The 16991-nt window shown below is 43.8% G+C and overlaps 1 protein-coding gene across 2 annotated transcripts in view; it reads right to left on the bottom strand.

The window, feature by feature from the left end:
- The window catches only part of CPT1A (carnitine palmitoyltransferase 1A), a 36587-nt gene extending 21631 nt beyond the window's left edge, over positions 1-14956 (bottom strand). The window contains exons 1-5 of one of the 2 annotated variants that reach the window (XM_085224409.1): positions 14799-14956; positions 11002-11190; positions 4086-4240; positions 2926-3065; positions 2354-2525 (exon numbers count right to left, since the gene is read on the bottom strand). In XM_085224409.1, the coding sequence (XP_085080535.1) occupies positions 2354-2525; positions 2926-3065; positions 4086-4226 (453 nt within the window). In that variant the 5' untranslated portion in view covers positions 4227-4240; positions 11002-11190; positions 14799-14956. Of the gene's footprint in view, positions 1-2353; positions 2526-2925; positions 3066-4085; positions 4241-11001; positions 11191-14055; positions 14195-14798 lie in introns of those variants that run through there. The other variant, XM_010711176.4, reaches the window with a different exon arrangement.
- Between the last annotated feature and the right edge of the window lie 2035 nt (positions 14957-16991).

The raw sequence follows: 16991 nt of genomic DNA on the forward strand, positions 1-16991 counted from the left end.
TTCCAGATTCAGTTTCAAATTTTACAGCATCCTATATTCTCCACGAGACTGAAGATGGAAATGCTGCTTCTATCTCTGAATACTTTTCAGTTGTGACATGCACTAAGTTGAAACTCTCAACCAGGCAAATTCTAGAGTATACATGGAAGGATATTGATATCAGTCACCCCATTTGGGCATGGAAGTAAAATCAAGCATTAAACCAACAGTTCACTTACTGCGAAGTACAATCTCAACATTCTATATAGTATATTGTATAAAGTTCAATATACTGTGTTCCAATGGGCTGAAGACAGAAGAAAACTGAGGATGCCCTTTCACTACTTAATTGCTAACATTTGCCCTATTCACCAAATTACAAACAACTGAAAACACTACTCATGAAAACAGCCCATTCCCTCTCCATTTCCTTGGTCAGCACAGCTACAGGAGGTTGTTTCAGGCAGCAAAGCCATTAACAATTGCAGAGAGGTCTTTTTTGCTGGTAACACACTGCAGCAGAGATCTGCTAGATGCACCAGGGTGATCAGCTCAATGAAATCTGATTGTGCTTCATGGATAAGACAATTTTAAAGCCAGGTGAGAAAAACACCATAGCTTTTCATAAGAAAATCTACTTCCCATACTTGGAAACTATTTTATTCCAGAACTCTTCAGCCAGGCAAGGCCAAGATTTTCTTCAGACAGAGAGTACCTGTTCAACTGACCAATACAACAAATGTGCTCAACTACAAGTTTACTTAAGAGTCTGAGATCACTGAAGTGATCTGATGGACACACATCCTTCATTACTTCTCTGATTTCACATCCTAATACCCATCAGAAAACCTAATTACTTCAAAGCTGAAATATTTTCATTAGATGGGCCGCCAGACTTCCAATTAGCCTGCCAATTCATCAATACTGCAGCTGAAATTGCAAAACAGGTTTGCTGTCTGCAGGACTATTTGAACAAAGAAAAATATTGTGAGTATATTGTTATGCTGTTAATCAGCATGAAATCAGCTGGGAAAAAAACAACGCATGCACAGGAAAATCCCTCCTGGATAACAAAGGTTTAGAAAGCCAAGGTAGTTGGTGCTGGTTTATAGGGAAACTAGTCTTCTCTTTTGTTGGAACTACCTAAAAAAAAGAAGCAAGGAATGAAATAAAGGTTTATATTAAACAGATGAGATACTGCTGGGCATACACCTGTATAGTGGCCTGTTTTTAAACCACGTGTAACACACAGCAAAATAGAACAAATATACGCAGCATATCATAGACCAAAGTATATCAATACAATATGCAACAGAGCATGGTAAGTAGCACTACAGTTCATACTGTTTAAGAGTAGTGTTATAAGCTAAGATTAACAGCCTTAACATATCTGTTTGGTAGGACATGCTGAAAACCCAGACAGAGAGAGCTTCAAGCAATTGACAGAAAGCCTTACCATTCAGAGCCTGGACTGTACAAATTCAAGTCATGAGGCTCTTGACACTGCTTCCAGGAGAAACTATTGATTAGAAATTTCATTTGTAACAAACTAATATTAAACTGTAATGTATATTCTGGATATCTGTTGTTGAACAGCTTCCATAACATATCATTACACATCTCTTGATTTTTTTTAAGGAAGCTAATTTTTATCTTAGGAGGGCACTTAAATTCTACATCAACAATGGTAGAAGTTTAAACAACTGAGCCTCAATAATAAAAATCCACTCCACCTTTTGGAGCACCTATACATACCTTCCCCACACCTATTACAGCCTTTAAGGGAGATGGCAGCCTCTATAAATGTTTTTCCAAAGCATCTTAATTATCAAGTGAAGCCACATCATTCTAGTCTTATCTTTAAGTGTACATTGTGTTACAATGTTTCCTCCAACTGTGTTTGGAGTCCTACCCCTACCATCGTTTGTAGGGACATACTGTAGTTTTCTTTAAATGTAAGGTTAATTTTAGAATGGATGACTAAAAATACCAGCATTTCTACTTTAAAAAAGAATTAGTCCTTTCTGGAGAGAACAACATATTTTTTTTGTTGTTCCATAGCCTGAGTTTAAACTGTGGTTGCTCATAGGGAAGTAGGCATTTGAGTCACACAGTCCCAAGGTGCTGGGAAATTTAGATGTTCTTCTTGAAGTGTTTGCTTTTCCTTCCACAAGGCCATATTGAATAGTTTAATTAAAGCATCAGAAGGATGATAGTCATTAGTAAAAATACCCAACAGCCCTTGTTCCGTGACACAGAAAACTCAAGCAAGACAGAAAAAAAGAACACCTACAAAACTATCTACTTTAGGGCTTTGAAAACAGACCACATACACAAAGAGATGAGACAGAACAGAAAGACAATACATCCTTACCATCCACAGCTTGGTGCCTGCAGAAAGTTTGCCATGTTCAGCAAACATCCAGCCATGATAGGAAAGCAGCATTTTCAGGGAGTACCGCATTGTGACGATAAGGGCAACCCAAAGCCCTGTGCCAAAAAGTATTCCACTCACAATGTTCTGTGTTTGGTTTGACATATAGCCGCTATTTAAAACAAAAGGCAGTATTAGTCAGTTAACATCAGTTTAAGTTTTAAGGAGAACTTAATATTGCAAACCTACATTCTGTGGTACAAAGGCAAGCATTGTGCAAGTTTTACGCCTGCCTGCTCCTTCTTATTGAACTCCTTTCCAAACATCCTCTCCTATGGCCAGAACAAAGGCAACAGAAGTTGCCAAATGCACTTCCCAAACACGTATACAACAATGCAGTAATACTGGTAAAACAACCTACACATTTAATAGCTTTATGCATTAAGATTTACGCTTACTCTATCACAAATATACTGTTCAAAGACTGGTATGCTTTAACAGGATTTAGATGAAAAGCAGTTACACATAAAACTGATTTGGTTTAGAGAACAGTAAGTTTTCAGACTACTTACGTTGTATCAAGGGTTCGGTTGATTTTAGCTATTATTCCTAAAGAAGGATCAATTTTGGCATACATTGTTGACATCACACCCACAACTACAATAAGCCAGCTAGAGGGGCTAGCAGGATAAACACCAGTGATAATTCCATTCTGGAAAGAAAAGCCTTCACATAATTTTTTCATACCAAAGCGGTTGACTTCACATTACCATGGAAAGAAACAAAAATCAATACATTTAAGTCATTTAATTTTAAACAAGATTATCCAGCATTTTCTTTCATGGATTTTAGCTAAGTTTGATTGCTACCGGAAATTCTCACAACAATACCAATAATTACTTCATAGACTGTACAGTTTGTGCCACAAGTTCTAGTAAAAGCACTGGAATCAGCAAAGTTCTTTGGAATAAATGACATTTCCAATTATGATTTCATAATCCCACTATTAGGCCTCCCTAAACAAATACCTGGGAAAAGATACTCTACTGAACAAGGCTCAGAAAATTGTCATTTAAACTGTCCTTCTCAAAGTTTTAAGATGTTTTTATTAAGGCTACTTTTTAAAAGTATGTTTTTGAAAAAGAATCTGAAGTTAGCCTGTCGCTTACCTCATGTACTACTAATACAATAGATACCATTTATAAGCAAAATAAAAAAATCACCATCAGAAACATTTCTGTTTGGTGTAATTTATTCAAGATAGATGTTCAGGTACCTTTGGAAAATAACAAACCATTTTTTCCTAATGTGAAGATTTATTTTTGGTAAAGAACACATAAATCAAGAACGTAGTTTTCTACCTCTGCAAGCCACATGATTTTGAAAGTCATGATTACATTTTTGATCTACGCAAATAAATAATATATAATCCTATGAGCTATTGAGAAGAGAATAAAATAAAGGTATTATTAATTTCTAACACCTGCTTCATCTTGCTTCCAGAGAACAATAAAAAAGAAGCATCCTTTCAGTCTTGACATTGTACTTTTAGCACAACATCAGCCAGTGCTGATACTTCCTTACTACCCCTTGTTAACTAAAATTCATGTAAGTCATTCGCTATAAGGAACTTTATATGCCAAAGAGGCCTAAAAATTAAGTTTTGCTTGAACAAAACTTCTACATATCTATGAGAACCTCAAGTTTGGAAGGCTTGAATGGTTTTGAGTACCTTGAATCTGATGAACTTTTTCTTCCATGAATGGACACCAGATAGGTAAATTTGTTTGAGTGCCTCATGGCTCATTCGCAAGTCAATCCCATCTGGAGTTACTGTAAATTGAAATGCTACTGCTTGATGAGCTTCTGCCATTTTTGGAGAGAGTTCTGTTAAAAAAAAAAAACACAAAAAAAAACAACCCAAAAGATAAAAAATTAAGACTCTGTACAAGGGTACTAAAATCATAAGCATAACATAATAATTCCAGGGGAGATTCAGGTTAGACTTCAGGAAATACTTTGTCTCAGAGTGGTCAGGCATCGGAATGGGCTGCCCAGGGAGGTGGTAGAGTCATCGTGGAGGTGTTCAGGAAACATTTAGACCTTGTACTGAGGGACATGGTTTAGTGGGGAACTATTGGTGATAGGTGGACGATTGGACTGGATGATCTTGGAGGTCTTTTCCAACCTTGGTGACTCTACGATTCTATGATAATCAACACCATTTGAACCAGGGCAGCACTGACATTTTTCTATAAGTGTAGCATTTCTTTCGCAAATCTCAAGTTTAGACTTCTTAATTAAAAATTAAGTTCCAGTTGACCTTCACCCCTTACTAAACCGCATGTTAGAGCTAACAAGTACAGTTTAGCAGAGCACTCCAAAAGCAGTCTGTTGTGACTTTAGTCCTGCTCCTCCTTGCTGTAAATATTCTACAATGTCAAAATCATCTGGAACGTGGGAGAAGAGAAACAAAGGATCATGTATGAATATACAGTAAAGGAATGTAAACACTGGGAATGCTGTATTAACAGGGCTAGGAAATAAATACACGATGTAGAAAGAGTATTAGGGAGAGATGAACAAGATAAATGCTGTTGCACAACATCTGGTAAGGTAATTGACCAACAGGTAGAGCAATATTTATAAAAGTACCTATCTCTAGGACAGCCTCCAATGATCAGCCTCTGCAAATACAGCTGCTCCTAGAAGAGCTGATGGCAATCCAAAGACCTCCCAAATCCATCAGTCACTGCTCAGGAAGGCAGAAGCTCAAAACTTGGTGAATCAGTTTTCTGAGCCTCCAGAAGAGCAGCTAAAGCTCACAGTACCATGGTAGAATGCAATTTCATCTATGCATGTACAGTGTTTCGTTAGGACAGCAAAGAAACAAAATTGGTTTTGAACACAAGTTCCAAGACAAGCACTGTATGCCCTCCTCGTAACAGCTGCAGTTTATAGTACTCCATGACTCAGTCACTAACAACTGCTTATTTATAATGGCCTTGTTGAAGGCAAGTATCAGGAAGTCAAAGTCAGCTGTATACTCGTTTATGTGAGTTGCACACCATCAGCTCTGCACTGAGACCAAAACTGCATGAGCAATAAAGCAGAGCCAGGCAGCAGTTAATACATGGTACACCCTGGACTTGACAGGGTTTGCAAAAGCACAGAGCAATTAAAGAATTCATCATAACTCTAGTGCTGTTCAGACAGTTTAAAAAACAAAAATAAACCCAACCATAGCTCTAAGTGGAAAAACAGGCTCCTTGATTTGTCTCAAGAAGGGCCAACTGACTCTCCAGTTGACTCCTGGAATTTTACATTCAGGGATGCCACTACCCTTCAAGCCCCCTGTGAGAATTCATAACCATCCTCCCTCTGTTTCTGAAGAGAAAGAATTTCTGGAAACCCTGCTACTTAGGTACGTGCATTTGCGTTGTCCGAGGTAGGAAAAGATTATAAATAACATTAATCATAAACAGCCTTATATTTTACTAAATTTAATTCAATGGTCAGGCTAAATTTAAATAAGCTTCAATAAGGAAAACATTCCCTATTGCCAAAGTACAAATGAAAGAACATGAAACCAGCAAGAACTAATCCTGAATCAAGTAACCAAGCACAGAAGACAAAGACAAGGTTAGTTAGAGAACTGCACTGCTCGATCCTGAAAGATAGGAAAGCCTCACACAGCGTGCTTCTCCCCATATCCTTTTCCTTTACTCAAGCAAAACAAGTCGCTCAGACTACTGTTTGTTCTGAATTATGAAGGCTGAGCAGCAGAAAGACTTCCTGGAGCTCCTTCCTTTCAGCCCGCACAGGCCAATTCAATCATAAGCTGCCCAACACTTCCCCTCCTTTGCATTCCTCCGCTGTCACGTGCTTGCTAACAAAGTAGGGAAAAGGGCACGGGCCGAAGGAGCATGCGCGGGATTCTCAATTTGACTTGCCAATGTTAGTAAGGCAGCGCCCAAATCCATCAGCTTGCTAACACTGAAACAATAACTTCTCGTAACTCCAGGCGTTTCGGTCAGCAAATGCAGAATAACCTGTCCCAGCAGAGAGCCATAAACAGGAGCTAAGCAGTTTGGCCGATCTTACTGAAAGGAGAAGAGAGAAATGAACGCATATGTTCACCATCAGCCTAACGTGGCTATTTTCATCCTTTGAGTGTTACTTTCATAGTATTAACCTACCTTCAAATCACGCCCGCTCCTTACCAAAATCAAACAGAGTTAAAGGAGAAAGCTGCCTGCTCCTTCTTCTTTTCAGGTTTCAGTTCAATTCAAACACGCTGTATCAGCCACCAGTGCTTCTCCTTCTCCCTCTTCATACCTCAGCTTAAGCCAATCGAAGCTTGCCACAATTTTCCTCTTGTTACAAACAAAATGCTGGTAGGCTGGAAGTAAGCTTTTCAGCTGGGAAAACACACATCAAGTCCTGATAGACCTCATGGGCCAAAAATGCCATGACTGAATATCTGCATTGCTGTCTGCTACGCACAAAGCCTCTTCACTGTGCTACTGCTGCACCTTCAGGATACTGATGCTACAATTACCAATGTTTAACTTTTTAGCTTCTGCTGCCCATAGACTCAATGATTTCAGGGTGCAGACAACAAAGAGTCCACTTAGTATTACAACCTACGTGTCCTGTACTCACTGAAGGAGATGAGGGTCTCTTATTTAAATGTAATTTTCACATCCATCACTCCTTTTCCTGCAAGTGAAGCAAATTCACAAACGCAGGGTAAAATGAACAGAAATCTTATTCACATTGCCCAGAACTGCCAAAATCTGGGTTAAAGACTTAATTCTATGACTCGTGCTTGCAAGCAAGCTCAACAATTCAGTTTGAAGCTCTCTTCATGATATTTTGACATCTATTCGTACATTAGCTTTTCTATGTGGAGCACACATCTGTCAGGAATCAAACTCAGCTTACACAGCAAATCCCTCCAATTATTCTACTCTGACAATCAATGGTTGAGAATTTTCTGGGAAGAGCGATGACTGCTACATTGTTTCACCGAGAACATCCCCACATAGGAGCCCACACCAAGTTTAATGCTGCTGGAGCTCTCAGACAGACATCTCCGACACCCTGACTGCAGATTGCTCCCCGGTGGCATGCAGACTTGAAGCATTACACATCTTCATGCTAAGAGCTAAATTATGCTGCTGGATTCGGAATCACAGAATGGCCTGAATTGAAAAGGACCACAATGATCATCTAGTTTCAATCCCCCCACTATGTGCAGGGTTGCCAGTCACCAGACAAAGCTGCCCAAAGCCGCAACCAGGCTGGCCTTGAATGCCTCCAGGAATGGGGCACCCACAGCCTCCTTGGGCAACCTGTTCCAGAGCTTAAAAGTACTTGAAAAGCTTATAAACTCACACAGGTGCACACATTTCATCTAAGGAATAAAAACAGTTACACTTCCCTTCAGGAGATGAGCTTGATGCAACTTTCGGAAGAAATGGTCATTCAAAAAAAAATAAATAAATTCATTTGTTATCTTTTTTGTTGTTTTAGAATAGATCACCAGCATGAAAATAGTAAAACATCATAACCAGATACTAAAAGCAAGATAATTCCCAACACTGAGGTGTCTAAGCATAGAGGCCGGCTGGAAAGCCAGCCTGCAGCAAATTGCACAGCAGCCAGCAAGGTGCCCTTCAAGCAAAGGTTAACATAGCCCTGAGGTGCATTAGGAGTGGTACTGCTCAGAAGTCAGGGGAGGCGAGTCTTTCCTCCCCTGAGATCTGCTCAAGTCCCATTCTGAGAACCGACTCCAGTTCTGGGCTTCCCAGTACAAGAGAGATGAAGCAACCAGAGAGTTCAGTGAAAAGCTGTTGAGAAGATTAAGAACTTGGAACATTTCTCCTATGAGGAGAGGCTGAAAGAGCTGAGACTGGATTGCCTGGAGAAGATCAGGCTCGGGGGATCTTACCAACGTCTATAAATGCCTGAAGGGAGAGTGCAAAGAGGACAGAACCAGAAGAAAAGAAGTACTACATACAGAGCAGAACAGGAAAAAACCCCAAGAAACTGCACAGAGCTCCTTACAGGCAGCACATTTTCCTTCTGTTTAATCTTACTGCTTCTTATACTCCATGTATGTACTATTTATGGACCAAGCATAACATTTCAGGAAAGAATGCATGAAGTGAAAGCTGAAAGAACACCTTCAAAGGCATGGAATAAAAACGATCGAGTCAACATTTCAATGCTGACTTCAGAAGAAAATAATTAATATAGTAAAAAAAAATTCGAAGTTTTCAAGTCATGATAAGTTCATAGTTCCCTTGATGATGTTTACAAAGACTCCTATGGATGGCCTGAGTGCAGCACAAAGCATTCAAACTCCAGCAGGCAGCATCTGTAGCATCTCATTTGCAGCAGGGCCTGTACCCAGGAGAACAAAACTCCCAATTCACCATTAGTGCCATTTATACTGCACATAAATACAAAAGCTTTCTGAAAAATAGAGTTTCAACTGGCTACCCAGCAGAGATTCTTTCTGAAACTTAACACAGACATCTTTAAAAGTAAATCTCATTTTAAAAAAATAGGCCTGATGAAGAAATCCTATGCACAAACAATTCAATTGCTTTGAAAGACCATCACATCTTAGAAGACAAAGTAGAACCAATCAAGCACTCAAGAAGTGCTTTCTGCAACTGACGTGTACAGAAGTGTACAATTAATCCAGAGGACAGAAAGTTGGATTCCACAATAGAATTTACACACAGATGTTTTTGAACGAACTTTATAGACAGATGGAGGCATTTTAAACACTGCTGTAGTGTGAGCTGGCTGGTTGAAAGGTAGCAGGCAGCTTTCTGAAGCTGACCTTAAGTGCTGGTGATATAAATGGTGGGAAAAAATACAAATTCCTAGTAGTAAAAAGTCCTTGAAACTTAACGTCACGTGTTATTCATTGGGAAGGAAAACAATGACCTTTCTTATCCACTTGAGGCCCTGTATTACCAGTAACAAAACCTGGGTGACTCCAGTGATGTGTTTTCAGAGAGTTTGCTATAGGTGCAGAAGATTCAGTCACTGAAATGTATGCTGTCAGCAGCATCTAGCATTGATGCAGTCAAAGTCACATCTGCTGTTATACGAGTGCTTCCCCACCTCTACCTGACAACCTAACATCAGACAGGATTTTGGTAAGGCAGGCAGCTAACCAGAAGATGCCTAAAGCAGTTTACAAGCATGTGGTGGTCCACCTATAGCAGTTGAACAAAGTTAAAACTAAAGCATCCAATTTAACAGAAATACAAAGGTGGAAGTTGGCTAATTTTACTTGTATGTAATTTCCCAAAAAAGGTTGGTAAGCCTCTCAAAGGAAAATAATTTTTTGATTCTATTCATATTTCACTGTGAAATATACAGCTCAAATATTTAATCATGACCAAAAAGGCTTTTGTTTGTTGGATATTCTACCAGCTAATACCACTTTCTTGCAGCCCATCTAGAGTTCTAGAGCTTTGCAAAAAGGTAACAAGATCCCTCAGGAAGAGTACAGAGCTTATTCACAAACCACGTGATATTTTGCAAGTGGCTGACTTCTGAACTTGCTATACAGATTAACCAACACTGTTATTCGGTTAAGAATTTCTACTTCAAAATAGCTTGCTGATGTACAAACCTTCAATAATAACTAATCGTGCTTGAGCTGCGCTTATCACTGGCTACTTTACATGCTTAAGTTTTACCAACAGTTCGCTTCCCTACTCCAATGGGACTGCAGACACAAAACCATTAAGAGAAATCCAAGAGGAGTAAAGCCAAGTTTTTTTTTTCTGTGCAATAAACAACCACGTGGGTTAAATTCAGGTCGTCTCAGGTGAACGTAATCACTGTGGTACAGAAATAAAACAGAAACCAAACGATCGCCCGCCTTTAAAACTTCCATTAAATGATAATGGGCTGAATGCTACGTTAACCTGACAAGTTCTCTCACGCCAGGTTAGCTGTAACTGAAGGGAGTTAAAAACAGTTTAAGTTTCCCCAAAAGCTGAATGTAATTATTTACATGATAGTTCTCTCAAAGGGTTGCCAAAATAGGATTACTGGGCCAATCCAATGATTGAGATGGCTTAAGCAAAGCACTGGAAGAGATAGGAGCTTTTGAACGTAAATTTTAAGGGTTATTTTTTTTAGTTGTTGTTATTGCTGTATAAGCAATAAGCATTGGCTTCCATCCCTCTTATCCTCCCCTATGGCTGAGGGCTGTAGTCCCTTGAAATTGCAATGTTTAAAGGATTTTCTGCACCTAAAAAATGGTGTGTTTCAAGCCCACCGGGAGAACTGATGCATGTATGCGCACAGATACAGCACCACTGGGACCTACTACAAACCTCATCTGCAGCAGTTCGAAATCAGAACAGCCAAGCAGTGTGCAGTAACTCACTGCCCCCACTGACAAAGCTATCAGCTTGTGTCCCATCCTCAGCATTTTCCAGCATCATTTATGGGTGTAGAATAGATAACCTCCAAAGGCAGCTTCTTTGAAATCTTGGCCCAATTTCCTTATCCCCTTCCCAAAGGCTAAAATGGAGTGGCAGGCACGTGTAGAAGGACGATGTGAAAACAGACAGACAAACAGACCAAGGAACGAAATGCAAACATACCTGAACAGCTCTGTATTCCTCAAAAAAGAATTTGTGATCTGCTTGTCCCTCAGAGATCTTCTATCCCACAGACTCACTGCAGCTGGGTTCTTGAGTAGGTCAGGACACGCTCAGAACCAGATTCATTCCAATGTTGTTAGTTGCTAATAGCCATTAAATGATGGCAATGGCAAACAGCTCACTGTAGCTCTGAAACAGAAAGTCAAGAAAAAGTTTGAGCTTTGATTCACGCAGAGCTTTCAATGGCTGTGAGGGACTGGATCAAACTGGAAGCCCTCAAGTAAAATTTGTGCCAAAGGAGAGCATTGTCACAAAGAGTAGCGTGAAACTGTTTTCCACTACGCTGCATGAATATACTGGATTGATCTGGCTGTATTTAGCAGGTCTAAGATGGTGAATAAGAGTTCACCCAGTGCCCTGCTACCCTCTTAGCTATTTCTGAGGGCTGAAATTAGCGGCTGTTGGCTTGTGCAACAAGCAAGGTGATCTCAGTGGCCAGACCCAAAGGCCAGATTCGTCGTGCGGTTTAAGACATCCAAATGCAAGTTCTGTCCTGCAGGCTTTAAGCTCCCATTAAACTCAACCTTGATCCCATCAAGATTTCTTGGAGACACGTTCACAGAACAGGCTGCTTTCACCAGTGCCTCCAGGAAAAAAAACATGGGTAGATAAGAAGCTGTCTTCCCCCCTGCAGAAATTGAGGACAGTCAAGCAAAAAGCATAGAGACCAGTTATAGCAGACGTGTTCATTACTAGGCTAACATTAATGAATTTTAATCCCTACTGTGCACGGATCATACAGCCTCTTTTGTCTTCTTGAATATCATGCTGCTGTACTGGATGGTTCCATGATGTGTACTCCACCAAAAACAAACATAAAACAACAACACTGAACTGCTCCACAGCTGTAATCAAAACTGAAACTCTTACAATTGTCCCCATTTACATTTTTTTTCTATGAGCAGTAGAACACACTGAACTGCTGCTAAGCCTTTTACATCATCCTCATCTTCACTGCAACACACATTAGATTGTACACGTTCCAACAAGCCATCTCTTCTGAACTTCTCAAAACTCAGTCATCTTGGCGAGTCAGAGATAAACACAAGAAAGCAAAATGCAGCACAGCTGCTGCCCTATGCAGAAGCCTCCCACACCCTCAAAAGCAAACCTCTGGGTTCTGAGTGTTTTATTTCCTTTAAAAACACTGCCATAAAAGACATTATCCGGACACTCACAGAATCGCCAGAGTTGGAAGGGACCTCAAGGATCATGAATCTCCAACCCCCCTGCCACATGCAGGGCCACCAACCTCCACATTAAATACTAGACCAGGCTGCCCAGGGTCCCATTCAATCTGGCCCTGAACACCTCCAGGGACGGGGCATCCACAACCTCTCTGGGCAGCCTGTTCCAGCACCTCACCGCTCTCATAGTAAAGAACTTCCCCTTGACATCCAAACTAAATCTTCCCTCCTTCAACTTAAAACCATTTCCCCTTGTCCTGCAGTTATCTACCCTTTCAAAGAGTTGGTTCCCCTCCTGTTTGTAGGCTCCCTTTAGGTACTGAAAGGCTGCACTGAGGTCACCCCGCAGCCTTCTTTTCTCCAGGCTGAACAAGCCCAGCTCCCTCAGTCTGTCTTCGTAGAGAGGTGCTCCAGTCCCCTGATCATCTTTGTGGCTCTTCTCTGGACCCTCTCCAACAGCTCCCTGTCTTTCTTGTACTGGGGGCTCCAGACCTGGATACAGTACTCCAGATGGGGCCTCACAAGAGCAGAGTAGAGAGGGACAATCACCTCCCTGTCCCTGCTGGCATTCAAACCACTGCAGTTTTTTTTTTTTTTTTCCACTTCTCCCTCCCTTTGCACTAAGTAGCTTCTGCGGTCATGCAGCAAAGAGTTGTGCTTAACTTCCTGATGGCAGCAAATATTTCTGGAACTGCTTTGCTTTCAGCAGCCTAGCACCTGAAGCCGTCCATCTCCCAGCACCTCTGAAGTCCTACAAGCTGACCACCACGTCCAGTGACAAAGACAAACGGAATTAATTGCTCCTGATGATCATTCCAAGAGTGGAATGAGCCAGCTTGGAACATTTTACTAATATTGGAACTGATTATTCAAATAACATTAACCCAGACACAGAAGAGAGGAATGCTTTTTAGTCAGACAGATGCCGTTTTTCTGAGCAGGTGGAATTTGGGACTCCATTACAGCTCCGTGCAGGACAAAGGCAATGGCTTCGAAATATAAAAAGATGCACTTGGTTTTTATTTTAAATATAAGCTTCCACTTGAGTCACCTTCACAGAAGGTTTTCCAAAACCGCTCACGCAATCCTGCTCCGGTTGCAGCACTCCAACAGTGCGTGCACGCAGCGAACGTAAACATCCCCTCCCGCCAAGCGCACACCGGCCCTCCCCTCAGCCCGGACACGGCCGTGTGTTCATAACCCGATCCCAGCTCTGGCCCGGGACGGCCGCAGCCCGCACATGGGCCGCTCAACCGCGCGCGCCCCCGCGAGCCAGGCCTCGGTCGGGCGCGCCCCCGCGAGCCAGGCCCGCCCACGTGACCGCGGTCGGGAAGTAGGGGAAAGGTCGCGCCGCCGCAGCGCCGCGCCAGCGCGCCCCGGGCGGCTCCCGGGCGCTGCCAGCGCCGGATAGAAGTTACTAAAGAGAAGGAAGCGGACGCTATCTCAAAGGCAGCAGGAGAAAGCAACGTGCTTTGCCTGCGGAACATTCTGTTTCCAGTACAGCTTGCAGTGTTGCGACCCCTCGGTTGCGCAGCGTTAAGGTTTCCTCTAAGAATAAGGCTTTCTTGCTCCCTAACCAAAGCTCAAACACCCCCAAGCTCCAAAGAGCCCTCGGAGCTGCTATTCCTACAGCTGTGCCAGAGCTTTACCTCGGTGCCACCACGCAAAGCCACGCTTCCCAACCCACGTCGCTCACCTACGGCGTTACAAATTGGTAACGATTCATTAGCAGCAAAGATTCGGTGCGGCCACAACAGGAAAAGCACCGCTGCGAAAGCGCATTCCTAACCCTCATTTGATGGTTCACCTCAGGCAGAGGACGCGACCCGGGCGTCGGGAAGGTCAGACAGGCAGGAAAACGCAGCTGCGGGAGAAACCGAGAACGAAAGGCACCAGAGCCGCCCCGGCCGAGAACACGGCAGGAGGAAGCGAGCCGTGCCCGGCACAGCACGTCCCGCTCTCGGACCGGCCGCCCCGCAGCGTGCGGGATGCAGGGAAGGGCCGCCCCAGGAAAGGCGCTCCCTGCGGCAGTTCCGCCGGCAGCAGCACAGAGCCGCGTTCCGCCGGGCTATAAATAACGCGACCGGCGCTTCGGGTCGATCCTGCCGCCTGAACTCGAGCGAGAAGGCGGAGATGGAAGATGCGGCAAAACCTCAGCGTGCCTTTAGCAACAAGTTCAGCGGGCGCTGCCGCCCGGCTCGGCGCCCCGAAGCAAAGCGCAGACGGGAGGAGCCGCGTCCCAAAAGCGCCGAACGAATGTCCCGGCCCCATGTAGGTCACGCACCGCCCGCCGTCGGGCAACGACTTCCCAGCGGCCGAGGTCGGGCTGCAGCTCTCGGCTCGCGCGGATCCCCGCAGCCCTCCCCAGCCTGACGCACGCGCCTCCCGCCGCCCCCAGCCCGCTCCCCGCGGCCACCGGAGCCCACCGCAGAAGGGAGGAGGGCTGCGGCCCCGCGTCCGCCCGCAGCGCCGCCCCAGGGCCCGCCGCCGCCCGCCGGGCCTTCGCCCGCCCGCCCGCCCGCTGACAGAATGGCGGGTGCCGCCGCTCACCGGCTCCGGCTCTCGGCGTCCCACAACCGGCCGAGCAGAAGCGAGCGGCGGCGCCGACAGAGAGCGAGTGGGAACCGCAGCCGCTCCCCTCACACACCCTGCCAGAGCCGCGCTTGCCGCCCGCACTCCCATTGGCTGCCGGCAGCAGGCGGGGGCGGGCCCAACGCGAAGGGGTATGAGAAGGGGGACGCGGGGCGCTCCCCGGGAGGGCGGGGCGGGGGCGGGAAGGGAAACGGGTGGCGATAGGCTGAGGGTGGGCGGCTTGCGTGATGTGATTGGTTGGGAGTGCGTGGGCGGGGCGTGAGGGAGCCGCTATGGTGGCCTGCGGGCTCGGGGAGCAGGTGGGGTCGTGGAGTGGCAGCTGCGAACTTGCAGGTCTCTGAGGAGAAACAGCTTGAATACGAAGTCAGAGCTTGAGGATGTTTGGTTCCAGTACGATCGCAGCAGGAAAGCTACTCTGTCCCTTCCAGAATGAAGGCACGACCTGTCGAGCTACAGTCTGCCAGCTCCGAGGCTCTGAAGCAGCACAAGCTGGGATCCATAATCTTTCCCTCTGTAATCAGATCCACCCAGCCACAGCTATGCTCCTGCCAGCTGCGATTTCCATGTGCCTGAGGGCTCCAAAGCATACAAACGTGATGAAACCCAGATGCACTGATGCTGCAGACTGAACCTCTCCTTTACCCTTAAGCTCATGCAACGCCTATAAAACACCACAGCGCTGGTTGGGATTTTCCCTTCCAGCATTCCGTGCCCAATGATGCAGTTTGAAGATGATGGTTATTATTCCAAGAGGAAACACAAAGCCCAGAAGAAAAAAAAAGGAAAAGGGGGAAAAAAAGAGGGATTTAAGTATTAGCAAGAGGGAAAGAAAGGGGAACAAAAAAGAGAAAGGAAAAAGAAATCACTAAAAACACCTCCAAATTCAACAGCTTCCATGTCTGCATATATTTACCTATAACAAGTACAAATTGGAATGTGGTAACTTTCATTCCTTTGGTGTCCATGTGTTCTACAAGGAGCGTATTTTTCATCATGCACAAAACCAACTTAGAATGTCATGAGTTGTTATTTTTGTCTGGTTTTTGTTGCCATTTTTTCCCTTCCAGATGCTTTTTACCTTTGAAATGTTAAAACAAACAAAACCACAAGTGTGCTTTCTCTCATTCTGCTTGGAGTTTCCTCATGTCTTAGACCTCAGCCAACACTTTCATCTACACAGTAATGAGGAAGGAATCAGTCAGCTGGGAGCAGACGTTGCCATTGTTTGTCTCCTTCTCCAAAATCCTGAGCAAGCAGTCATGAATTAGGGAACACCCAGATGAAGCGCTTACTTTATCATGGTGCTAAGCCCCATATATGAGAAGTATTGCATTATATGAAGCTGTGTGATTGTGACTTAGCCAAACCAGACTTGGCTCTATTTATCTGGCAAATGTAAACCTAGCATTACAGACAGCCCTGTGACTTGTTGCCAGTGGAACTGCCACTATCACCTGGGTCAGGCTCTACTTACCCATTAACCCAGATAAAGCAAGTTGGATACTTCCTGGGGTAGGGTTGTCCTATTCAGAACTTAGTCCATCTCTTTCTGTGGCAACACACGCTGCTGAAATGTTCCATCTCCTCTGCGCACTGTATTTTCTCTTCCTATAAGAACACAGAGTGATTGTGCTTCTCATGACTGGATCTGTGGCTACCTGCATGCCTGCAGCATGGCTGGACTTCTATCCTAATCTTTCACTGCTCAGGAAAGACAAGTTTTTTTTCCCTTATAACTGACACATTTTTGATTTCTAAAAAAAACACGAGTACAGCACAGACAAGCGTGTGCTTGGTGCTGTAAGCCCCCGAGTAATTAATTCTGATTCTTGACATCCAAAGAAATGAAAATAATCAGTAACTGGTCACATTTATCTGTGCTAGGCAGGCTGAAATAATTTCAACACATCATGATAGATGTGTAACTCTGGTCAGTTTATCCCAGTCCTTCCAGACTTCTTGGCTTCTGTACACACATATTGCTTCTTTATAGCAATAAATAATAAATAATAAATAATTTTCTTATCCAGCACAGCTACTGTTCAGTGTTTGTACTTTTGTTTATTTTTTGCCAGATTTTAATGATGTCATATCACTAAACCCGAAGCCTGGATCTGGTTTGGAAACTGATTATCCCCAATGTAGTTTTGC

The sequence above is a fragment of the Meleagris gallopavo genome, chromosome 5, assembly GCF_905368555.1.
Source record: "Meleagris gallopavo chromosome 5, MGAL_WU_HG_1.1, whole genome shotgun sequence".
Lineage (NCBI taxonomy): Eukaryota > Metazoa > Chordata > Aves > Galliformes > Phasianidae > Meleagris > Meleagris gallopavo.